Raw genomic sequence first — 25,691 nt, 5'->3', positions numbered from 1 at the left:
ATTTCCTTTCCTATGTTAGGGAAGTTTTCGACTATAATCTCTTCCAATATTTTCTCAGGTCCTTTCTCTCTCTCTTCTCCTTCTGGGACCCCTATAATGCGAATGTTGTTGCATTTAATGTTGTCCCAGAGGTCTCTTAGGCTGTCTTCATTTCTTTTCATTCTTTTGTCTTTATTCTGTTCCACAGCAGTGGATTCCACCATTCTGTCTTCCAGGTCACTTATCCGTTCTTCTGCCTCAGTTATTCTGGTATTGATTCCTTCTAGTGTATTTTTCATTTCGGTGATTGTATTGTTCATCTCTGTTTGTTTGTTTTTTAATTCTTCTAGATCTTTGTTGAACATTTCTTGCATCTTCTCGATCTTTGCCCCCATTCTTTTTCCAAGGTCCTGGATCATCTTCACTATCATTATTCTGAATTCTTTTTCTGTAAGGTTGCCTATCTCCACTTCATTTAGTTGTTTTTCTGGGGTTTTATCTTGTTCCTTCATCTGGTACATAGCCCTCTGCCTTTTCATCTTGTCTATCTTTCTGTGAATCGATACCTGTTTCTTAAACAAGATAATGGATGTAGAATGCTGTATTAGTTTCCTATTGCTACCACAACAAATTACCACAAACTTAGTGGCTTAAAACAACACAAATTTATTATCTTACAGTTCTGTAGCTCGGAAGTCTGACATGGGTCTCACCAGGCTAAAGTCTTGACAGGGCTACGCTCCTTCTGGAGGTTGTAGAGTAGAATCTGTTTTCTTGCAATTCCTGCTTTCTAGAGATTGCTATGTTTCTTCACGCGTGACCCCCTTCTTCCATCTTCAGAACTGGCAATAGCAGGTCAAATCCCTTTCACACCTACACCTCTCTACTCTCTGTAGCCAGGAAAGGTTCACTGATTTTTTTTTTTTGACATGGACCATTTTTAAAGTCTTTATTGAATTTGTTACAATATTGCTTCTGTTTTATGTTTTGGTTTTTTGGCCCCGAGGTATGTGGGATCTTAGCTCCCTGACCAAGGATCGAACCTGCCCCCCCTGCATTGGAATGCGAAGTCTTAACCACTGGGCTGCCAGGGAAGTCCCAAGGTTCACTGATTTTAAGGACTCGTGTGATTATATTGGGCTCACCTGGATAATCTAGGCTAATCTCCCCACCTCGAGGATTTTAACCTTAATCACATCTGCAAAGTCCCTTTTGCCACCTACCATAACATATTCATGGGTTCCAGAGGATCAGGACATGGACGTTTGTAAGGGGGCCGTTGTTCTGCCTACCACAAGTGCAAGGTACTGTGCCTCGCTCTTTATAAACCCTCAGTAAGTGGCACTCGTTCAAGACCCTCGGTACTCTGGGAAGTTGCAAGCTGAAGACGTGAGCCCTGGGCACAAGTAATTTAAAGCCTGGTAGGAAAATGAGAGGGGTGAGGACAGAAATGATTCTGATCCAGAAAGAGTGACCAGATTCATGTGTGGGGTTTCCACGAAGTGCTGTGGGAAAGTGAGAGGCCTCAGGTCAGTAAGTGGTCTGGCAAGTCTGAACAGAGTGAATGTGTCAATAATGTATTTAAGTGCAGAACCCAGAAAGAAATGAGGATCAACTCAAATGAGAATCTTTATAGGACAACGGGTAAGAAGGAAGGAGAAGGCAGAGGAAAAGCCTCTTCTGCCTAGAGAGTCAGGGAATTAGATTTGTTCATGTCTCTTGATTCTTCCCACTAGTCCCCCTGGACTCACTTGTTCATTATGCAGCAGATACGTGCCAGGCATTGTACCTGGCCTAGGGGATACAGTGAACACAGTACACAGAGGCCACTTCCCTGCAGCTCAGTGTGGTGAAGCAAAATAACCATGTTGACACAGAGCCATAATACAGTGTGACAGTAGGAGCCCACAGGAAGGATGTGCCTCCTTCCCAGATTTACAGGGTGGGAAAGGCATCTTGAGGGAAGTGCCGATAAACTGCAACCTGAAGAATAAGTTAATCAGGATGCTCTGGGCCACAGGTAACAGCCCAACTCAAGTGACCTTAAACAGTAATGAGCAGACTGGCTCCTGACTGGAAGCCCAGGAGTAGGGCAGGCATCAGGGTTGGTTACTCTGGTCACTTTGGCTCCATTTTTCTGTGATTCCCTTGGCTGGGCTTTCCTCTCTCTGTTTATTTCACTCTCGGCTGGCTACCCTCGTGGTCACAAGTCCAGGAGTCACATTAGGACACCCAGCATCCAGAGAAAGAAAGGCACCCCTTTCATAGACTCTCTCCTGAAAATGAGAAAACTCCTTTTCCACACACTTCCATCAACTGGTCCCCTTACATCCGATTGGGGTCACGGGCTCATTTCTGAGCCAGTACCTGTGTCCAAGTGAATGCCGTGTCCAATATGGCTTAGATCTAAGTTCCTGAACCTACCACTGTGGAAAGGACAGTGAACTTACACATGGTCTGATTTGGGCTGGACAGATAATGAAATGAAAATCAAGGTGCCATTAGGAATGAGGGAGGGTGGGGGAAAGAAAGAACAGAGTGTAGGAATGGAAGTGACTTGTTCTCTCCTTCTCCCATGTAAGACTCGTTTCTGCCACTTCATACCTTCTGCTTTCCATGGATTCTGTTTCCTCTTAATTTTAGCTTTGCCATGACTTCTCTCTGCACATGCTTTCAACTTCTGCATCTGTCATTAACTGCCTCACTTCTTCGTGTCTCTCAATTCAAATCCCCAAGCTTAATTTACCTCACTATACCAGGCTCCACCTACTTGGAAGTAAGCTGCAGAAGATCTAAATACAAGATTTATTTTGTATACTGCTCTGCCCCCAGCATCTGAACAGTACCTGGCATGCAGTAAGTGCTCGATGAATTTAATATGTGCCAAATAAATGGAAGATCAGCCTTCTAGCTAATCGGCTGCCTTTCAGTCAGTTGCTTCTCGGCCAAATTTTCTGTGGCTGAGGGGATGTCCCTTGAAGGGACTGTTGACATGTCCCCTCTAGTGGTAGGAGCAGAAATTTGTTTGGATATAACTTCTACTATTATCTGAATTTCAATTTACTTTTCTGCAAAATAGGATCAATGAAATCTGCCCTTTGTGGCTCAGAGGGGTTCAGTATCAAGTGAGATCATGAATATGAAGGTACTTTATATATTGTAAAATGCCAGGCAGTTTAATTCAATCCTGGTCACTCACATACACCTGGAAAACGCTGATGACGGAAAGGCTATTTTACCTGTTCACTTCCACTTCTTGATGTTGCGTTATCCAGGAGAACCTCTAATTGGCTCTCTTCTTGTCCCTCTCCATTTGCTCCCCCAGGGTCACTCAGGATGTGTCAACTGTCTGGAGTGGAATGAGAAAGGAGAGTAAGTATGAGCTCCGACACCTAGGGTGTACTGGAGAATGGTATGGGGAGTTTGGGAGAAGGGGACTTTCCTTCCTCTTTGTAGATCTAAGGAAAAGAGTGGACCCAAGAGAGGAGACTGCTGCTCTCTGCTGTGTACTTAAGTTTAGTTCATCATTATGAATACACAGTTAAACAATGAATCCCAGATAGATGGAAAGTTGAATGACCTTCCAAACCCTGTTTTTTTGATAAGCTATTGCATTTAAGGAATGATGAGAAATTCTCAGGACAAAATAGAAGAGAATCAATCACTGTTTACAAGATAACCTTATATTCTGTGACATCTACTGTTCTTCAAGTTCTGTGTAGCCTAAGTCCTTATCAACTGGGAAACATGGGTTAGAGGAAGGGGGGCCCAGGAAATTGAGGAGAGGTCAGAACTGTTCTTTCTCTCTACTTGCAGCTTGCTGGCCTCTGGTTCTGATGACCAGCACACGATTGTGTGGGACCCGCTGCACCATAAGAAGCTGCTTTCCATGCACACGGGACACACTGCAAATATCTTTTCTGTCAAGGTGAGCAGGATAAGCCAAAAAGCAAGTGAATGGTGGTGACTGGGCTGTGCACATGGTTGTGTTTGCATGTGTGTGTCCCATGTATACCCTGGGGTCACAGACATCTTTGTGATCTGAGCATCTGCTGGTGATTCCTGAAATTCCATCTCTTTTCCATGCTCTGCTTCTTCTCTTAGAGCCAAGAGGCCAGCTCCAAATGAATTTATACTTATGTGAGTGGTGATGATGGGAGGTATGGTTCTGAGCATGAACTTCAGTAGCAGGCAGACCTGCGTTTGACTCCCTTATCTGCTCCTTGGAAGCTGTGTGAACTGGGAAAATCACCTGACCCCTCTGGGCCTGTTTACCCATCTGTAAAAAGGAAGTAGCTAAGGAAAATCCCCCACATTCACGAATAAATGAGTAAATAAATAATATAACTAAAAAAGGAAGTAGCAATCCACAGCGTTGATGTTACATTTCAGTGAGATGATTGATTTAAAAAGCACCTGTCACAGGTGATTTTAGCTGTTCTACTTTTCATAGGAAATGAGTCTCTGATTTTTGGTAGAGGGGAGTTGAGCTGAGAAGAGGGGAGGCAGGGGACTTAAAGGACTTCAGACCTCTGAAGACCTGTTATGTGGAAGTGACATGAAACTTGTGCCTCTCAGTCCCAGAGAACAGACCTAGGAATAGTGACTGTTAAGTTTTCAGAAGCAAATGTAGGCCTGATGAAGGAAAGAATTGTCTAATGCTTAGAGATACTTGAAAAAGGTAAAATGGGCCTTCTGAGGATGTAGTAAATGTCCTAGCACTGAGGTATTCCTCACTGGGAACTTTCATCTGCTAGGCTGAAGGCTGAAGGAAATGACCTTTAAGGACTTTCCAGCTCTGAAATTCTGTAACGAATGTATGTGAGAGTGAGGCTGTCCTTTGGAAAGCCTCACTAATCTAAGAAATATTTTCCTAATTAATATCAAGATGAATTACAAGATGCCTGAAGAAGAAGATAGATTCAAGAGCTCAAAACCAACTTATTTCACTAATCAGAGCTTCTTTCCTAAGCTCTGATTCTCATCTCCTGTTCCAGGGACCAATCCGAGATGAATTTCTGTGATTTGAGAGACAGAACAATGCTGATTCACCTCTTGCATGATGAACAGAGACTGCTTTCCTCCCCTGAAAAGTGTTAGGTCCAGTTTAAATCTGTGGGGTCAGATCTGGGGAAGGGACCTAAGCTATCAGTTTGGCATCATAGAACACAAAATGTTGAGTTCAGAGACCAGAATTGGACAATGACCTTGATACTCCCTAATAGTAAGACCTTGGGCAAGGCACTTATATTCACAGACTCTCAGCCTCCTCTTCTGTTATAAAAAGGTATAGAAAAGGGTTCCTCTCTCTTCCGGTAGTAAAACACCATAGATCTATTTATTTAACCCACGAGCTCCCCCTGGTGGCATCTATAGTGTGGAACGAGTATGGCAGTGGCCACAAGCTCTTCCCAAGGGTTCTCCTGTTTATTTCTATTGCGCGTGGGGTATATGTTGTCTCCAGCCAGGATTAAAGACTACTAGTTGTCCCTAAAAATGATCAAATTCCATCTGTTTCATCTAGCCCTTATGCTGGTGAGCTATTAGAGAAGTGCATGTGGAAAGAGTGAATTGTTAAAGTCAAGTGGAGCTTTAGCTACTTAAATGCAGGAAAATGTCAACATCCTCTCCCCCACCCCCCCAGACCCCAGCACCCATTCAGCCTTGTTGTGGGTTGGGAGAAACTTTTCAACTAAGAAAAAAAGATAATTCAATCTTTCAAACTTAAAAAAGAAGAGAAGAACTCAACTAACACCACACCCGAATATTTTTCTTCCTCAACACTAGGTGATAGAACTGTATATGTTTTAAAAATTATTAATCAAAGTTATGTTTGTGGCTATTTTGACCTTGCCATGTGTGATCTGGAATATTTTGTTCTCAACTTCATCAGAATGATGGAATTGTCCTTTTGAATAATGGCCACATAAAGATGTTTTGTTGTTTTTTTTTGTCCAGGCCTGCTTCATGTGTCTCCCATTCTCCTAGGATCAGTGTCTTTCTGAAGCATCCTCTTCACAAGGCAAAAGGCAGGAGCACAAGAGCAAGCCCAATCATGCAAACACTTTTATTTATTTTTTATTTTATTTTATTATTTTTTTTTGCGGTACGCAGGCCTCTCACTGTTGTGGCCTCTCCCGTTGGGGAGCACAGGCTCTGGACACACAGGCTCAGCGGCCATGGCTCACGGGCCCAGCTGCTCCGCGGCATGTGGGATCTTCCCGGACCGGGGCACGAACCCGCGTTCCCTGCATCAGCAGGCAGACTCTCAACCACTGTGCCACCAGGGAAGCCCAAGATGTATTCTTTTGATGCTCAGCCCTTCCCCAAGTTCTGACTTTTGAGCCATTTCCAGCACTTGCCATTATAAGGAGTGCTACTTGGAGCATTTCTGCATAGGTCCCTTTTTTCTTTTAGAATTATCTCTCAGAAGTGGAAGTTTTAGGTCAAAAGATAGAAATAGTTTTTATGTTTCTTACCTATTGCCAGATTGTTCTCCAGAAATATTTGAACCAATTTAAAACACCCACTCCCTTATAACACTGAAAGTCCTTTTCATTTCAAGACTAATTTATTACTTAACCCCCAGGTTATTAAATAGCCATCATGAGGCATATAGGAGTCAGACAGACTTGAGTTTGAATTGACAGTCCTACTGAATGCTAGTGCCGAACCTCAATTTTTAATGGGGTTATTGTAAGTATTAATAAGATAAATTACCTGCTTGATGTCTAGCACATGGTAAGTGCTTAGTAAGTGGTAACAGCTATGATTATCATCCATTCAGCTCTTACCTGGGGAAGAATCAGAGGAAGAGGGTTCCTTAGGTAGTCCAGCTTGGCATAGGTCAGGACCACTCTGGCAAAATAAAGGTGTACATCCTGATTTTGACCTTTAGGCCTACAGGCTGATGCTCAAGATCCAAAGTTTTCTTGGTGGATTGTCTTGGATGGGCTCGTTTTCTTATCTGATATGGAGAGGGAAAAAATAGGTGCTAACATCCAGGCTAGTCTCCTTCAATGGCCTAGCCCCACCACCTGCCAACCTCTTCTTCAATTTCTCCCAAGCAGTTCCTGCCTCACGCTGGGGACCGCATCTTGATCACAGGGGCAGCTGACTCCAAGGTGCATGTCCACGACCTGACAGTAAAGGAGACGATCCACATGTTTGGAGACCACACAAACCGGGTGAAACGCATCGCCACGGCGCCCATGTGGCCCAACACATTCTGGAGCGCTGCTGAGGATGGGCTTATCCGGTGAGGGCCTGAGGCAGGGAGTGGGGCCTGTGCCTCCCTGGCTCCCACTCCATGTCGGTTCCCCCATCCTATCTGCCCTACTGCTTCCTTCCACAGGCCTGGCTCCTTCCCTCCAACAGAGCTCCAGCCTCATTTGTCTGCCCAGCACAGTTATCAGTGAACAAACTCCACTGATTTACTTACCCTATTCTTCACCTTCCCCACTTCTTACCCTCTCCTGAGCAACATTCAAGCCCACTGGCTTTCTCATCATCTCAGATGCACAGTCTGCCTCCTCTGGACTTTCATACTTGCTGTTCCCTCTAACTGTTTTTCTCAGTCCCAGCTCTTTCTCGGCTCTTTCTTACCCTAAGGAGACAGCTTAAGAGTCACCTCCCGAGAAGCACCTTCTCTGACCATCCTATCTAAAATAGACCCCCCACCATTGTTCTTTGTCTCCGTGCCCTAATTGTATCCCCTATAACTCTAATCACCCTCTATAGTTCTTTTATTTTATTTACTTGATGGTTTACTTTTTTGTCTGTGTCCCTCACTGAGTAGTAAACTCCCTCAGCATTTCGTCCGTCTTGTCCATCTTGTCCATGTCTTTCTTGTCCTTGGTTGTGTTCCTAGAGCCCAGCACAATACCTGGCACATAGAGGCACTTGATACATTTCCCTTGAACAGTCGCTCAATGGGCATATTCCTGGGAGGGGGATAGCCAGCCAGAAATGGTTAAGTGGACTCTCCCCCTTTTCACCGGCCTATAGCGTCACACCTTTGCCTCTACTTCCCTTCTTCTTAAAATGGTCTCATTGCCTTTCTTTAACTGCTTTCTTCAGATATAACCTTAGAACTTTTTCCTTATCTCCGCAATCTGCTTTAATTGCCTTCCTTGAGATACTATGGGACTTTGTGCCCTCTTCCCTGTTACAGAGGAGGAGGGGTGTCTAAGTCATGCATGAACTAGAACTCAGACAGATCAAGTCAAGTCCTCCCTCTGTCACACACTGTCTGGGGCAAATCACTTCACCCCCCGGACCTCAGTTTCCTCATCTATAAAATGGGAATTATCTTAATATCTCTTTTGTTGGCCTGAGCATTAAAATTGAGATAGTGCTCGTAAAACTTTAGCACAGTACTTAGCAGACAGAATGCACTTGGTCGATGGCGGGTCCAACTCTTTGTTGCGCTGGTTGACGCTGACTGACTAGACTGTGCCAGGGCAGCAGGTAGAGGCTAAGCACCTAGGGCAGGGGGCAGGAGCCTAAGCACTTAGGGGCAGGCACAGTCAGGGGAGGAGTCCTAGCAGAAGGTGAACACAAGCTGGCCTTCCAGAATAGACAGGATTTGGATGGGCAAGGAAAAGCAGAGTGGACTCCCCAGCTTGAGCAGAGTTTGTGAAGGCATTGGTAAACGTGCCACATACAGGACACAGTTCTGAGGCTGTAACTGACCCACACTTCAAAAACTGAGGAGCAAGGTTGGAGAGGTATGTGAAATCATGTCTTGAAAACCAGACTGAGTAGTTTGATAGAAGTAAACGAAGAGTAAACTCATGCTAAAAGTATTGAGGAATCTCTGCAGTTTTTTGAACAAGAAAGTGATGTAACAGAAACAATATTTTAGGAAGAGCAATCTGGTGAGGATGGCTTAGAAAGATAAGTGAACACTGAAGAAATTATTGGAGATGTTTAGGCAGAGGTGGGTGAGCACATGAATGATGCCCTCGCCATTCTCTGGATGTGCCTGTGTCCCAGCATCAAAGCAGTTCCCCAGTAGGAGTGTGCTGACGCTGGGTGGATGTTTTGGCATGACCTTTACCACCCGGATGGGACTTGGGCTTGTCCTGGCAGTTGATGTTTCTAGGTAGCTCTTAGATGATCTCCAGATTTTCTTTTCTGTCACCTCTGTACTTCTTTCGTCTCCTGCAAGAAACTAAATTAAGAATAGAATTATTCTTAATCAAGGAGCAGAGCAGAGCGGTTAAAATGCAGTCTTTCCAGCTCTGCACTGTCTCAGTGCTGCACTTACTGCAGTGTCGTCCAGGCAAGTTATTTAGCTTCTTTGAACTTCTAGTGGTACCTAGGGATGGTGTGAGAATTTAATTAGATAATACATGTATAACACTTGGGAACAATACTGGACACAAAGCAATTTCTCACTAAGTGTTAGTAGTCAGTAGTAATAGTACTTAGTAACAATAATATTGATATCTGTTAAAAAAATAAAGGGTTTAGTAGTATCTACCTTAAAGAGTTATGTTAGAATAAAACAGAATGTGTGTGAAGCCTACTACAGGTGCCTGGCACACAGTGGGCACTCAAGAAATGGGAGTAGTTTTTGACATTCTTATTATTTACAAACAGGTTCAAAGCCACTCCCAATTCCTTTGCATTTGGGCCTTGGCTTCTCCCCTGCCTTCCACCCACGGACACAACCCCCAATCCCCTAACTGTTGTGTCCTCTCTCACAGCCAGTATGACCTTCGGGAGAACAGCAAACACTCGGAGGTGCTGATTGACCTGACAGAGTACTGTGGCCAGCTGGTGGAGGCCAAGTGCCTCACCGTCAACCCCCAGGACAACAACTGCCTGGCAGTGGGGGCCAGTGGGCCCTTTGTGAGGCTCTATGACATTCGCATGATCCATAACCACAGGTATGAATAGCACAGCCTCCCGTGGGCAAGGGAACCTGGAACCTGCTGTCCCTTTCCCTCATTGCCATGCCCTCTTCTTTTTTGAGGTGGGTTGTTTTTGCTTTTTTTTTACATTTTTTATTTCTTTAATGTTGTATCTATTTTATTTATTTATCTGTGGCTGCATTGTGTTGTGTCCTCTCTCACAGCCAGTATGACCTTCGGGAGAACAGCAAACACTCGGAGGTGCTGATTGACCTGACAGAGTACTGTGGCCAGCTGGTGGAGGCCAAGTGCCTCACCGTCAACCCCCAGGACAACAACTGCCTGGCAGTGGGGGCCAGTGGGCCCTTTGTGAGGCTCTATGACATTCGCATGATCCATAACCACAGGTATGAATAGCACAGCCTCCCGTGGGCAAGGGAACCTGGAACCTGCTGTCCCTTTCCCTCATTGCCATGCCCTCTTCTTTTTTGAGGTGGGTTGTTTTTGCTTTTTTTTTACATTTTTTATTTCTTTAATGTTGTATCTATTTTATTTATTTATCTGTGGCTGCATTGGGTCTTCGTTGCTGCGTGCGGGCTTTCTCTAGTTGCGACGAGCGGGGGCTACTCTTCATTGCGGTGTGCGGGCTTATTGCAGTGGCTTCTCTTGTTGCGGAGCACAGGCTCTAGGCGCGCGGGCTTCAGTAGTTGTGGTACGTGGGCTCAGTAGTTGCGGCTCGTGGGCTCTAGACCACAGGCTCAGTAGTTGTGGTGCACGGGCTTAGTTGCTTCGCGGCATGTGGGATCTTCCTGGACCAGGGCACGAACCCGTGTCCCCTGCATCAGCAGGCGGACTCTCAACCACTGCGCCACCAGGGAAGCCCTGTGATTTTTTTTTTAAAAACTTAATCCTGATAAGTATATTAAAGAAATTACCCATACTCCATTACCTGAAAGAAATCACTGTATATAGTATTTTCTGCTTGTTCTTTCACTATGAGTGTATGTACAGAGTTATAATCTTATACATATAATTCCTTTATTTGTACATATAATTCTACTTTATTCTTTTTTTTTTTAAACAAAAGTAGAATATACTCAGAATCTCCACAGAAGTCCCAGACCTGAGCGGCTCTGCCAGCCTGGGTTTTCAGTGGATTCCTGGGACAAGTGCATAAACTTCTGGCCTGCATTACTTTCATTTGTGGATTTGGGTGACCACTATTGCTCTTCACACACTGCATGACTTAGGGAGGGCCTTGAGCTTCTAGCTTCCTCATCTGTAAAATGGGAGTAATAGGGTGGCCATGAACCAAGACAAGTAGGCAGGACCTACTTATAAAGTACTGTAATGTATGTGTCCACAGCTGTCTAGTTGGTGGACCTTTGGGGGTGCTGAGATAAGGAAGAAAGGTACCTCCTCCTGTATCTCTCCAGGGATATACACTTGGGTTTTTCTCCAGGAAGTGTGGTATGGTCTAGCCAGGAGTAGTGTTAGGCATTATAACCTATATGGTTTGCCTTCCCACCAGAAAGAGCATGAAGCAGAGCCCTTCAGCAGGTGTGCACACCTTCTGTGACCGGCAGAAGCCCCTTCCGGATGGTGCAGCCCAGTATTACGTAGCAGGTAGGGCTCAGCCCAACTCTGGCCCTAAACTCTTGGCAGGGCGCTGATTGTCTGTGGGGCAGTGCAAGGAGGCAGCATGGCATGGTGACCAAGAGCAAGGGGTTTAGAATCAGACAGACCTGGGCTTTGATGCTGACTGTCAGTGACCAGCTATCATATAACCTTTGGTAAATAAATTACGTACCCTTGAGGAGTCTTAATTTCTTTTCTGTAAAACGGGGTTGTAATGACTCAATGAGATAAAGCATATAACATAGTTGGCCCAGTTCATATAGTAAGGGCTCAGCAGTTGCTTTTCTGATGAAGATGATGGCTATCATCATTGATATGGTTGACTTCTCACAACTCCCTGCCCCTTTTGGGAGGGATTGGAAGCCTCACACTAGGGTAACAGGGCTCTTCCCTGCAGGTCACCTGCCAGTGAAGCTGCCCGACTACAACAACCGTCTGAGAGTGCTGGTCGCCACCTATGTGACCTTCAGCCCCAATGGCACAGAGCTGCTGGTCAACATGGGAGGAGAGCAGGTATGGATGACTGCCCAACGTGGCTCTGCCCTTCCCCCTCCCACCCGCATATCCAGCAGCCAGGGCTGTGTACCCCACATCCCCTACCATGAAGCAGACAAGAAGCCTCATTGTAAATGACGTTACTGTGAAATGTGGAAGTGCCATGGCATCTTTGGAATTCCCAGAGAGGTGCCCTGGCCTTGAGTGTAAGGTTTAGAACTGACAGACTTGTCTTCAGATGCTGGCCTTTTGTTTACTAGCTGTATACTGTGACTTTGAACAACTCTCTTCATTTTCCTGAACCTTGGTTTCCTCATCTGCTATTTTCCTAGGAGGAAATCCTGGGGCTCAGAGCATGCAGCCAGGCTGCAGTTTAGGGCCAGCTTTGGGAAGTGTTCTTTGATAACGGCAGGTTGCTAACCCTTCTGTTTACAATCTCTCAGTCAGGATATTTAGTAAGCCTTGCAAAAATTCATTTACTCTACAAAGTCACTGAGTACTTACTCTGGGGGTAGCATTATCATAAACACGAGGGAAACAAATGTGAAATATGATCCATCCTAGGCTGATGGGAGCAACATGGCAAGTGAAACCGTTGATGACATTTAAAGTCAAGGTGTGGCACAAGAGAAATGGGATGGAGACTAGGTGAGCCCTTGAGTTCAGAAGAGGGCTCTGGCTTCAGATTGCTTAGCCATCACCTGGCTTAAAGGTAGCATAAAGATGAGTGGCGAGGCAGTCTAGCAGAGTGGTTCGGAGCCAGACAGACTCGGTTTTGGGTCCTGACTGTGCCACCTGCTGCTTTTATGGCCCTGGATAAATTAATTAAACTCTGAGCCTACATTTCTTCATCTGTTCAGGGGGTGATGATAATAGTAGCTTTTCTTGGGGGGGTTTCTAGGATGAAATGAAAAAAAGCCATATAAAAAACTTAGCAGAGGTCCTGGAGCAAAGTAAGAATTCAATAAATAGTAAGTAATAATAGCTAATATTTACTGAGGGAAGTAACTAGCAGTGTTACTTTGGGCAAATTGCTTCTCTGCTCTGAGGCTTCAGTTTTCCCATCTATAACGTGAAACCTCTGAGGACCTTGTCGACCTAATAAATGTGTGATTCGAAGTAATGACAGTATTTCAAGCCATCCACCCTAAGGGCCAGGAACTGGCGAGATTTTCCTGCCTGAGGTTTGCTCCATAGAAACACCCCTTCTCCCTCACTTGATGGTTCCCTGCTCAACACTCAGCTGTGTTCCTGGGAGCCACCCAGGCCTCACTTACAGTCCAGCCACATTCTTGCCTCACAGTGTCCATTCTTTTCTTGACCCCTGCACTCTAGGTCTATTTGTTTGACCTGACTTACAAGCAACGGCCGTACACCTTCCTCTTGCCTAGAAAATGCCACTCCTCAGGGGGTAAGTTCTCCCTTCGGGTATCCTTTAGGGCATCTCTGCTGGGGACTGTGAGTGTACACTGCCTCTGCTGAGAAGCCTGCCCCTTACCTTGTGCTGGCTGTGATCCTGCAAAAGGAGTAGATTCTCTGAAATAACACTGTACAGTAAGAAGGAAGGTAATATTAGGTCAGAGAGGTCTGTCAAAGGGGTTTGCATCACAGCCCTTTTCACTTCCCTCCAGAAAAGCAGGTTCTTTCTGTGGCTTGGCTCTTGAGGGCCTGAAGTATTTGTCTTTCCCTTCTCATCCTGGACCAGTCTCCTCATTGATTTCTTCCTGGGGTCTACAGTTGCTTTAGGCACCTCCTCACCCCCCACTCCCATCCCCACCCCCAGCTAATGCCAAGTTGAAGTTGTGTCCCTCTTCAGCCAGCAGAGGGCGCACAGGCTTTTCTTTATGTCCTTGCCTGCTTTCTGGGAATAGACCTACCCTGGGGGGATAGCCCCACAATGGAACCAACAGACCCTGTGGTGTCAAAGCTGGAGGGCTGCTGAGGAGAAATGAGAACCTCCTCCAAAGTTGTTGCTGTTCCTTTCTGCCCACCCCCTCCCAGAAGTTCAGAATGGCAAGATGTCCACCAATGGTGTGTCCAACGGTGTGTCCAATGGCCTGCACCTTCACAGCAACGGCTTCCGGCTGCCAGAGAGTAGGGGACATGTCAGGTGAGGCCAGCCTGACTTTCCCAACCTTCCCAGCCCCAGTTACACCCCACTGGACTGGAGGGAGGGCATGTCCTGTAAACCTTCCTCGTGACCCCCCACCCAGGCATACACCCCAGAGTCAGAGGACTGGGGCAAAGAGGCTCCTGGACTGTGGCTAGTGGTCCCAGTGCCACTTCTTCCTGATAGGACTCCAGTCATGCTCAATCTGAAGCTCTGGTCCCTTGATACCAGTAGCTGGCGTCAGGACCCAGGGGCTAGCTCCTCTTAGCACTGGGCTCTCTCCTATAAAGGGGTCCCACACAGGCGGGCCTCCCCCATTATATTTTCTCCATTCATAGCATCTTCTAGCCTCTGTTCACTTCCAGGCCCTGTGCTGGGCTTCGGATACAGAGGTGCCCAGATCCTCTAGCCCTTGAGAGAAACATAATTATCTATAGAGAGATCCATGGGAGGCACTTGGGTGGTAACGAGCTTTGGCTCAGCATGGAGGCTGTAGGTGTCAGCTACTTTCATGCCCAGGAGTTTGATTAAGAATTCCCTTAAACCTGTCCAGGAAAGCTTCATTTCTCCCTGTTTTTTTTTTTTTTTTCCACTGGCTCAGAGCATCTGGAATTGTGACCATTACCTATCACAATAACCCAGGCCAAGGATAGGAATGGTACCCTCTTTTAGATGACAGTGCAGATCCCAGGGACCGGGAAAACCTGAGTGGCCTTCAGGCAGGGCTACAGACCTCCTGAGAGGCTTCTCTGGCCTTCCTTGGTTGGCCTGACTTGGCTCTGCTTCCCCCACAGCCCCCAAGTAGAGCTGCCCCCATACCTGGAGCGTGTGAAACAGCAAGCCAATGAGGCTTTTGCCTGCCAGCAGTGGACCCAGGCCATTCAGCTTTACAGCAAGGCCGTGCAGAGGGCCCCTCACAACGCCATGCTCTACGGGAACCGAGCTGCTGCCTACATGAAGCGCAAGTGGTGAGTGGGCCTGATGGAAACAAGCTGCTGAGGCATCCATGGAAGGTAGCAGTGACATCCTGCTGCCTCTTAGGGCTTCTTAGGCCCAGGCTTCTCCTCCCCACCTCCAGGTTAGTGGTGGGCAAGTGCCTGACTCATTAGTCAAGAAGCCTCAAACACCAAGAAAGCTCACAGTTAAGTGGAACATGTTCACAAGTAGCTTCAACATGTTGCTTTGTTAGAAAGTGCTGTGACCACTGGAAGTAGGAATTGGGAGAATGGTTAATCCCCACTCTTGGAGAATTGCGCCTTGAATTGGACTTTGAAGGAGCAGTAGAATCTTGCTAGATGGAAATGAGGCATTTGGTGAATTCAGTTGGTATCTGTTTGAAAGGATTCTGCAGCTCCTTGACCTTGGGGCTTGCTTTCCTATGCTCTTGGACCGTTTGGACCAAACACAAACAAGATCCTAGACATCCGAAGCTGTCTGTGGGCCTTGCTGAGTTGTAGTGGCTGGTGGTAAGGGAGTAGGTCCATATCCTGAAGAACCCTTTATCTTTGGAGACCATCAGGGCCCCCGGCCCTTCTGCCTGCAGCACCAGCAGGCAAGCAGGCAGGCAGACCCCATCCCCCAGCCAGGGCCAGGATGGGAGATGGATAAAGCTGGGCCCACAGCCATTTCTGCTCCGTCTGGCATCCCTCGGCTCTGCCCAGACAGACAGGCCAGCTGGTGTGCCATCGTCTGGCTGCAACTAGTCAGGCCAGAGAGGGAAGCTTAAGAAACCCACCCAAGTCAGCAGGATGGTGGATGGGGGTTCCGAACGATGCTGCCCCCACAGGCCTTAGCTCAGGCATCAGGAGCTTGCCAAGGGCTCAGATGGCAGCCAACCCCAGGAGACAACAGCTTTGGGGCCATCCTGAGGTGTGTTGCCCCTCTTTCCCAGCAGGTGGATAGAATGCAGTGGTGTTCAACCAGGCTCTAGGCTAAGAGCTGTCTCATTCCTGCTTTCTTGCTAAGAGAGACTGATGATTTCCCAATCCATGGGTACCCTCAACATGTTCTCTGAATTCGCACTAGGAACTAGGGACACAAAGTTCTGTCACTCTGAGTTCTTGTGCTCCAGAGTGCCCAGTCTCTGGACAGGGGATAAAGATGTGGACATGCTTCATCACCAAAGAGGCAGGAAGCAGTAAGTCTTTGAATGATCAGGTGAAGTGCTGTGGGCATCAAGAAAAGTTAGGTCACTTTAACTGGGAATCAGGGAAGCACCAGGAAGATGTACTGTCTGAATGGGCTTTCAGTGTGAGCAGGCTTAGACGGGAGATGCAAGGAGGAGGGGACTGTGGGGGAAGGACATTCCCAGGGAGATGAAATGGTGTGAACAAAGGCGTGGGGGTTGGGGGCTGACTGAAGAGCTTGTTTGCAGAACAACAAATCCATTTGGCTGGAGCAGAGGGTTCGGGCAGGGACTGGCAGGAGATGAGTCTGTGAGGTAGCCTGGGGCCAGCCTGGGAAGGACTTGGAATGCAGAGCGGTGGGGTTTTGGCCTTGATTCAGTGGACGATGGGCAGCTACTGAAGAGTTTTGAGCAGGAGAGGGCTGTGCTGAGAGCTGTCTTTTCAGGGAGATTGATCTGGCAGTAAGTCTGGATGGGTGAGCCCTAGGGCCAGCCTGCTCTCTCCCTAGCCCCACATGCCTGCCAGTGACCCCTAGAATGTCACATTCTGTCCCGGGCCAGTCTCCCCAGGGCTGCCATCTGCTCCTGGATGCAGTGGGAGCGGTCGCCCTCTGGCACCTGGCTGCTCTCTGGTCTGCTCTCTCCAGGAGCTCTGAGGGGCACCTTGCAGTCAGTAATTGGGTTTCCAAACAGCGCCTGCTCCTTCGTCACAGCCACCCGTTCTGACGCAGGCCGTGCCATCGAAGCACTCTTGTCTCCTGCCTGCCCCCACCCTGGCTGAGCTGCTTGCTCCTGGTCTGAGCATGGCTGCTCCAAGGACCGGATGCTTCCTCTGAGTGCTGTAGGGGAAGGGGGTCAGGAGGATAGCTCCCATGTTGGGCCTGCTCTGGCCCCGTGCAGGGGAGTTGTGAGCTGTGCCTCGGTGGAGGGACCGTCAGCTCTAGGGAGTGCTGCTTAGCACAGTTGGGTCCTAGGCCCACCTCAACCCAGCAGGAAAACAAAAAACAAAAAAAACCCCACAGCTCCCAAAGGAGAAGTGGCTCCTGTGACCCGCCTGGCTCTCCAGATACGAGGTGGGAACTGGTCTGTGGAGCTGGGAGAGGTGTATCTTATATTCCGGCACAGGGTGGGAGGAGGGGCTTTTTCTTTGGCCCCTCCCCAACCCCCAAAACCATTCCCACTTCCCCATATCCATGCTTTGGGAGTTTGGAGAAGTCAGTGTGGATGATTTGGAGCTCCTGGCGTATGCCCGCCCCCCCCGCCATCAGCTTCCAGAGAACTGACTCTGCCAGACTGTCAGGCCCCATCCTCCAGCCCTGGGAGGTAGAGGCCACAGCTGCTGTGGATCAGTCAGCCAGGACAGAGGGGGGTCTGGCTGAGGGCTTGCTGCCTGCTGGTCAGACCCTGAGTCCCCAGCCTGGCACTTCTGGCTTCCCCAGACCACAGAACTGTCCTTGAGGGCCCCCCGCCTTGGACATGGCTTTGAAGGCCAGCCGGGGGGATTTGAGGAGGTGGATAGAGGAAGGGAGAAGGAGAGCTTGGGGAGCCTGAGGCGGGCAAGATGCCAGGCCTTCTGCTGCAGAGCTGCGGGTGCCTGGGGTGAGCGGGTGCGCAGTTGCACGCTGTGTCCAGCAGAGGGCAGCCGGACACTGGTTTTTGCCTCACACCCACCTCCCACCCTCTACCCACCCTGCCAAGACCTCGGGGCTCCTGGCTTGCCTCCTTAACGTAGTCTGTCTCCTGGGGAGCAAGGCCTGGGCTGAGCCAGGATTCTCTTCATCCCCAAGTACCCTTGCCCTGAGATCTCTCAAAGGTGGGCTGGGGTGGCCGCAGGAAGCGCAGGAGTCGGAATGAGAACTCCCTGCTTGCCACATGGCCCCACCTCCAAGCCACATTCCCCTGCCTTCCCAGGGATGGTGACCACTACGATGCCCTGAGGGACTGCCTCAAGGCCATCTCCCTAAACCCATGCCACCTGAAGGCACACTTCCGCCTGGCCCGATGCCTCTTTGAGCTCAAGTACGTGGCTGAGGCCCTGGAGTGCCTGGATGATTTCAAAGGGAAGTTCCCGGAGCAGGCCCATAGCAGCGCTTGTGATGCATTGGGACGCGACATCACGGCCGCCCTCTTCTCCAAAAATGATGGTGGTGAGTCGGCACTGAGGAGGGGTTGCTGTCACTCTGTCTATTTGAGGTGCTACAATGACATTCTGGAGAGGACATAGTTCTGAGATAGGAGAGGCCTAGGCTCACGTACTGATTGAGAAGCCACATGACTTTGAGACAGTCACTTGGTCTCTTTGAGACAAGGATTAGCAATAACAAGTTTAAGGCACCTGGTGTATTCCCCCTGGGACTCAGGATAGGAGTCAGCTGAGCCCAGTGTGCCTCGCAGGTCATTCTCTTCTGCTCACAGACAGGGCCTTGGCCATTCCATTGGGATCTGAGTTCGGGGTAGCTGGCTGGTGCACTTGCTCCAGTTTGCATGGGTGCAAAAGAAACAGCAGCACAGGGCAGTAGAAATGCCTTGGGCACAGGTGTGGAGCCTCAGTTCCAATCTCAGCTCTGCCATGTGAAACCATGTGACCTTGGGCAAAGCACAGCCTCTCCAAACCTGCTGCCTTATTTGCAGAGAGCATTCGAGGCCCTGCCCAGCTCACCTGGGTAGCACTGGAGAGTAAACTAGGCAGTTGTGTGGTCTACAAACATGAGAGGGGAGCTCACTGAGGGCAGACATGGATCCTCCCTGTCTCCTTTGCAGTTTACTAACCATGGGTTGATTCATTAGTCTGAATAGTGCCAGGCACTGTGCGGGGTCCTGGGAACAAGTCAGATGGAATTTCTGTATTCATGAGTCTGTAGCCTAGTGAAGAAACCAAGCAATGAGGGAGAAACAAAGAATGCCCTGCGGCCTTGCTAGGGTGCAGGTGTGGTGGGGAGGGCTTGATGGCAGTCTGGGGTTCTTGAGGAAGAGACATTCAGGCTGAGATCTTGAGGATGCAGAGGAAGAGTTAATTAGATGCAGAGTGTAGCTGTGGGAGGTAAAGAGTTCCTGGCAGAGGGACCAGCACGTGCCAAGGCCCTGAAGCAGGCAGGAACAAGGCACTAAGAAGACAGGTATCATTTTACCCAAGGCACTTAACCGATTAGTACCTCATTTGGATCCATGATAACTTGTCTTCTAGAGAGGGAGGGCTTGGACCTTACTGCCTTCAGAGCTATGCATCTATTTAGAAAAATCACCCCCTCAAGGCTCTCTTGGCAGTGCTTTACCCTCCCCTCCCTGCCTCTCCCATCCACAGAAACAGACCTTGGGTCTGTGCATCCTTGGGGCTTCCAGACGTTATTCAGGGACCTAGGCCAAGGCCCTCCTGGCATCAGAGGTCTCCTCTTGAACACCCTCAAGGGCAGGATCCAAAGATGCTTCTTTCTCATAGTTGTTCCCGGTTTTCCAGGGAAGAGGTAGACACGGGTAGCCCTACATTGCGTACTGCTTGGACCGAAAACAGGGTCAAGGGTGGGGAAAAAATGGGGGAGGCGAGAGAGGGACAGGACTCTCACCTTTTCTTGTTCTCTGCCTTCAGAGGAGAAGAAGGGAGCCGGTGGTGGTGGCAGCGGCCCCGTCCGCCTCCGCAGCACGAGCCGCAAGGACTCCATCTCAGAGGACGAGATGGTGCTGCGGGAGCGAAGCTACGACTATCAGTTCCGCTACTGTGGCCACTGCAATACCACCACGGACATCAAGGAGGCCAATTTCTTCGGCAGGTCTGAGGCCCTGAAGAGGAGGAGGGCACAGCCCAGTTGGCAGCAGGAGTTTGGTGGGGGGGGCGGGGCATGGGGACACAATGCTTTCAGAAAAGTCTCACATCCCAGCTCTGCCTTTGTACCCTTGGGCAAATGGCTTCATCTCTGTGGGTCTCAGTTTCTTCACCTATAAAATGAAACCAGCCCTCCCCACTCAAGGGGCCATAACAAGGACTAATGAGGTAATCCAGAAAGCATCTAGTGCAGCACCTGGACTCTTCCTTACCCGCATCTCCTGCTCCCCGTGTCCCCATGTGCCAGAGCTTGGTTTCTTTATCTGGATGCTTGGAGCCTTGGGCAAGCACCCTCACAGGCTGTCAGTCTTGGCAATCTTTTGTGCCTAGAACTGTGCCCCTGGTACTGAGGGACTTAGCCCATGTCTCAGACACCATCACCCCCAACCCTCCTTTGTAGATGATGTACTTTCTTTGGGTAGGTGAGATACGTGAATGTGAATTAAGAATCTCCGTCAGGATCCCTTCGAAATGTCAATGGTGTGTCAGGGGCAGATGTGCTGTAGGATTTCAGGGTCTGGATCCAGGAAGGCTAGGACTACTGAGGGAAGGCTTAGGCAGGAGTGTTCCCAGAGACCTAAGAGATGCACGATCTGGTCCTGGCACCCAGGGTGCTTATAATGTACTTCGGGGAAGAGTAAGTAGGAGGGACCTAGGCAGTCCCTGACCCTGAGTTTAAGAGAACAGTTGAACAGTGACACCGCTCTGCAGTGTGGAGAGGATTACCGTGTGCATGGGAGTTCCGAGTCAGGTAAAGACCCCAGAGTTCGGGGGGCCGAGTGGCTCCAGACTTCCCTGCTCTCCCTTTCCCTAAGCCATGCAGCCTCTGCTTGAGGCCACAGGGCCGTACCCCACCTGACCTCCCTGCCCTTTGCCCCCCCGCCAGCAACGCTCAATACATCGTCAGTGGCTCTGATGATGGCTCCTTCTTCATCTGGGAAAAGGAGACCACCAACCTGGTCCGCGTGCTCCAGGGGGACGAGTCCATCGTCAACTGCTTGCAGCCGCACCCCAGCTACTGCTTCTTGGCCACCAGCGGCATCGACCCCGTTGTGCGGCTGTGGAACCCCCGGCCAGAGGTGAGGGTGTGGCAAGGTGGCAGATGCCAGACAGGGAGGAAGGTAGGGATGGACCCTATGCGAGGCCTCCAGCTGAGCCCATGAGGGTTGGGAAGGGCAGTGAGTCATACAGAGGCTAGGAGCTGCTAGGATGAGTGAGCTCTCACCCCAGGGCCCCAGGCTGCATCAGGGTGGGAGCCAGCAAGCTCTGAAAGCTCCAAATGAAGTGGGCAATTCCAGGGGCAAGAGTTGTCTCCTGCCTTCCAGAGGCATATCCTTGAGCCAGCTGGCAAAGGTGAGACTCACATATGGGAAACAGCAACCAAGGACTGGGTGCGGGAGGGCAAGGAGGGAACCAGATCAGTTCCAGCACCACCTCATGAGAACGGTACCTCAGAGGCTCCCTAGGTACCCTGCCCCTCGTATACCACTGCCTTGTGTCCCCCAGAAGCTGTGCAGAGGCCTGTCCCTCAGTCACACGAGAAGTATGTAAGTTTTAGAGTCTGATGGGCCTAAGTTTGAATCCTGGTCCCTCCACTTACTGCCTGAGGGACTCAGCCATCTCTGATTCAGGTTTTTTATCATCTGTACATAGGAATGGGAATGACAGTACCACCTCAAAAGGTTGCTTTGAGGATTACAGAAGTGATGCCTGTGGTGTGTCCAGCCCACCGGGACACTTAGGATGGTGTGGTAGTCAGTGTGGGTAGTTATGTGGGCTGGCCCCCCTGCCCTCTGCCCCACCTCCTCCCCCTTCCCAGCTGGCAAAACAGCAGTCAAGAGCTGTGTCTAATTTTCTATGAATTTTAAAGAGAGAAACCCTACAGGACCCTCCCTTGTGGGGAGAGGAAAAGGAGGATAAAGGAATCCTCTTTGGGAGTGGCAACAAAAGAATGGGGTGAGGGGAGCTATATCTGTGCTCCCCCCTCAGGTGTATAGTGTGTGTGCCCAGCACACCCTGGTGTGAATCCTCCCTCATTTATGTCCATGTATGCCGCCCCCACATATATAACCCTACGTGGTGTGCTCCCCGTATGTGTCTTGATGTGGTATGTCCTCATCATTTTCCAGCGTGGGGTCTCCAGTGTATACCCTGCTATGTGTATTCCCCCTAGTTTATATCCCAGTGTGTTGTGTCTCCTCCAAGTGTATATTACCACGTGCCCCCCAACCCCAATATGTACAACCCCGTGTGGTGTGTCATCTCCCTCACATACAGCTTGGTATGTGTGTGTGTGTACGCACGTGTGTGTGTGTTTGTTCCATACATATCCCAGGATGTGTTCCCCTCTACGCATGGACACACATGGATATACCCATATACATCTCCTGGTATGTACGTACCCTCTCCGTACGTATAGCTCAGTCTGTGTGTGTGTTTCCCCTGCACATATATCCCAGTAGCATGTGTGCCTCCCCCCCACAGAGTGAAGACCTCACAGGCCGAGTTGTGGAGGACATGGAGGGCGCTTCCCAGGCCAACCAGCGGCGCATGAACGCGGACCCGTTGGAGGTGATGCTTCTCAACATGGGCTATCGGATCACGGGCCTGAGCAGTGCGGGCGCGGGGGCCTCTGACGATGAGGACAGCTCCGAGGGCCAGGTGCAGTGCCGGCCCAGCTAGGCCCTCCTAGCCCTGGTCCCCAGCCCCTGCTACTGGCTGGGTCCTCCACCCCGGGCAGGAGGTCAGGGGGTTCTGTTTTGGTTTGTCTTCCCCTTCCCCCCATTTTTTCATTTTCCCTGTTTTGTTTGTTAGTTTGGCATTGGGGGTGGGGATTGCTACAACTTGCTGGCTTTTGGACTTTTGGGCAATTGCCCCTTGACTGGCCCCAGCCCTGAGCAGAAGAGCAGGAGGAGAAGCCCCTCCATATGCCCCCCACCACCTTGCACTTCCATGTCCCTGGAGGGCTCTGGCCTGCCTCAGGTGGGGAGGCAAGGGCTGAAGCTGTCTTCAAGGACTGCCCTACCCTTCAGTTGGCAGCAGAAAGGGGAGTGGAATTCCCAGTCCATAAGGGCTAGCCTTGACCTGTTACCATTCTTGCTTCTGGTGGGCAAGGCTAGCTCCCTCCTGGTCTTCAGGGAAGGTTCTGAAAAAGCATAGGGTGCCCCCTTCCTTGCAGAGCCACTCTGTCACGGTGGAAACAGAAGTAAGGATGGGAGCCCTGGAGGGGCAAGGTCAAGCCACTGCTTCCTTGCAGTACAGCGTCCCTGCCCTCCTCCCAGGCACTGGCTCTGGGTCCTGCGCCTGCCCTCACTGGCCACCCCTGGGGGCTTAGCCTTTCCCAAGGGCCCTGGCAGTGTGGGGCACCACACCATTCCCCACCCGTCTGTGCCAGCCCTTCTGCACTCTGGAGGGCCACTATTCCTTCGGGCGCTCTTCAGCCTCACTGTGACCTTTCTGCCAGAGCTCCCAGCCAGGCCTCCTCTTGCTGAGATGGCACTCCCTGCTAGGAGCCTTCCAGGCCCTCTGTGCCCTCCCTCCCATCCCACATGCTGAGCCGCCACAAAGACCAAAGAAGTGATGGCTTTTCTCTGTCCCCTGCTGCTCTGGGGAGAGGGGCTGGGTCTCCTGAGCCACTCGGATGGGGAAGTCCCTAACTCAGCCCCCTCCCTCCTCAGCAGCCTGAGCTTTACACTGGATGCAGCGGTCACCCCACCACTCACCAGACCTCCCTCTTTGCCCCCTTGGCTCTCAGCTCAGGAGCTGCTCCTGGTAGTTGGTTCATCCCTCCCCCCCTCCCTCCTCATTCCCCTCAGAGCTCACTTGGCTCCAGCCCTCCAGCTGCAGCCTCTGGGGAGAAGCAGCCTCCCTCCCTCCCTCCCTCCCTCCGCCCTGACTCTGCCAGGTGCCTCCTCTCAGTCAGGCTTCAGAAAAGCCCTGCAGACAGCAGGGCCATGTTAAAAGCTTTTTCACAGTTTTGAGAAGATGAGGCGTGGGAGTGGGGGGTGCTGAGGATAGTGGTGGGGGTCTGGCACCATCTCGTCATTGCTTTAATCCCAGCAACACGGGTGGCGGCCTCTCCCCCTTCCTCTCCACCCGTCCCTCTTCCACCCGCCTCTTCTAGCTTGGTAATGAAGTCTATTTATTGGTGAAGGAAACAGCTGCTGCTGCTTCTCCTGCTGCTGGGACTTGCTCCCCTGTCTCTTCTCCACGACCTTTCTCCAGCCGGGAGGGGAGAGCGGGAGTACTGGGGCTGGGCCCTGGGGCCCAAGGACTAGCAAGGGCCCCTTTGCTTTCCTGTGTTCGAGCCACCCGCCATTTCCTCTGTCCCTGCCTCCTGCCTGCCCAGCCTGGGCCCTGCCGTGTGGAGAGACACATAAGCCTTACTGTCCTCTGGGGGCAGGAGCCGAGCCTTTTTGTTGCTCCGCTCCCAGGAGAGTGAGGGTGACGCAATTGATTAAAACCATTTTGTTCTAGGTGTGGCTGGTGGCATTTGTGGGGTGCAAATGCGTCTTGGGATCAAAGTGAGAGTATCTCACCTCTGTAGCTCTGTGACTTTGAGTAACCACACCTCTACTGGGTAGAATAAGGCCTGCCTTGGAGGGTCACCAGCCTAGCAGGGCCAAGCGCAGAGCCCGGCACTGGTGGCTGTGATTTGCAATAATAATCAGCTTTCACTCTCTGGGCTGTTTTCTCATCTGTAAAATAAGGAGGTTGAAGTCTTAGTGGTTTTTCATACTTTTAAAATCACAACCCAAACAAGAAATACACATTTTACATTGTGACCCAAGATACCCACGCTAATTTGTATGTATATACTGAACGTAAGTTTTACACAATAATACACTTGCTACATGCAATGTGTTCTGTTTACCATTCTATTAAGGAGAAAAAAATGCTGACTATAACCCACGAAGTTGATTTCACAACCTGCAGTTTCTTGATGGGCCCTGGATTAGAGGATTTCTTAGACCAGAGCTTCCCAAACTTTCTCAGCTCACTGAACCATTAGTGTCTCAGTAGTTTTTTCATGGACCCCCTAAGCCAAAAGAAATACCTAACATTTCAATGTGTTAGTTAAGCCCGGATCACTTAAGAACAATTTATGTCTTACCAAGTTAGTCATTTAAAAAATTAATACATATAAGTTAGAAGAAACTTTTTATTTCATTCTTGAATAAGTACAATAACTAATGGAATCTGTGTGCTTGTCGGGTGCTGTAAAACTTGTCAGACTTTCTAATCAGATTGGACCCCACCACCCTCATTTCCTGTTCCACATTGACTTTCATTTGCTTTATATCACAGCAACCGCTAAAAACCCAGCTTCTCAAAGATGACATAATCAAAGGAATGTAGTGCAATCTAATGGTAAAACTCTGAACCACCTTGAGCTAGTAGTTCTCTCGGTAGCCAACAGATGCTGAGTAACTCTAAATTTATAATATGCTACTGTGCTCCTGTGACTTTGCTGTGGCACCCTAAGGCGCCCTGATGCACAGTTTGGGAACTGTGGTTCAATACTGTGGGAACAGTAGTTTCACTAGTGAGATTTTGTGATTATTCTGTTTGTACATTTGGAGAGAACCAGGCTGAGGCCAGCAGGGTACACTCAGTTTAGTACAGGAGACAGAAAGGGAAGAGATCCTGTCAGAAGCACAATAGGTG

General features: G+C 49.6%; 1 protein-coding gene across 1 annotated transcript in view; it reads left to right on the top strand.

The window, feature by feature from the left end:
* The window catches only part of WDTC1 (WD and tetratricopeptide repeats 1), a 72,157-nt gene extending 47,654 nt beyond the window's left edge, over nt 1-24,503 (top strand). Inside the window, exons 4-16 of the mRNA XM_007120358.4 lie at nt 3,305-3,351; nt 3,796-3,907; nt 7,050-7,237; nt 9,693-9,875; nt 11,371-11,465; nt 11,875-11,990; nt 13,308-13,383; nt 13,974-14,082; nt 14,877-15,050; nt 18,119-18,354; nt 19,791-19,971; nt 20,911-21,103; nt 22,509-24,503. Coding sequence (XP_007120420.1) covers nt 3,305-3,351; nt 3,796-3,907; nt 7,050-7,237; nt 9,693-9,875; nt 11,371-11,465; nt 11,875-11,990; nt 13,308-13,383; nt 13,974-14,082; nt 14,877-15,050; nt 18,119-18,354; nt 19,791-19,971; nt 20,911-21,103; nt 22,509-22,706 — 1,908 coding nt within the window. The 3' untranslated portion in view covers nt 22,707-24,503. The remainder of the gene's footprint in view (nt 1-3,304; nt 3,352-3,795; nt 3,908-7,049; nt 7,238-9,692; nt 9,876-11,370; nt 11,466-11,874; nt 11,991-13,307; nt 13,384-13,973; nt 14,083-14,876; nt 15,051-18,118; nt 18,355-19,790; nt 19,972-20,910; nt 21,104-22,508) is intronic.
* Nucleotides 24,504-25,691: the final 1,188 nt, after the last annotated feature.

The sequence above is a fragment of the Physeter macrocephalus genome, chromosome 3 (genome assembly GCF_002837175.3).
Source record: "Physeter macrocephalus isolate SW-GA chromosome 3, ASM283717v5, whole genome shotgun sequence".
Taxonomy (NCBI): domain Eukaryota; kingdom Metazoa; phylum Chordata; class Mammalia; order Artiodactyla; family Physeteridae; genus Physeter; species Physeter macrocephalus.
The sequence above is the reverse complement of the archived record's forward strand: the minus strand, read 5'-3'. Positions and strand labels throughout refer to the sequence as shown.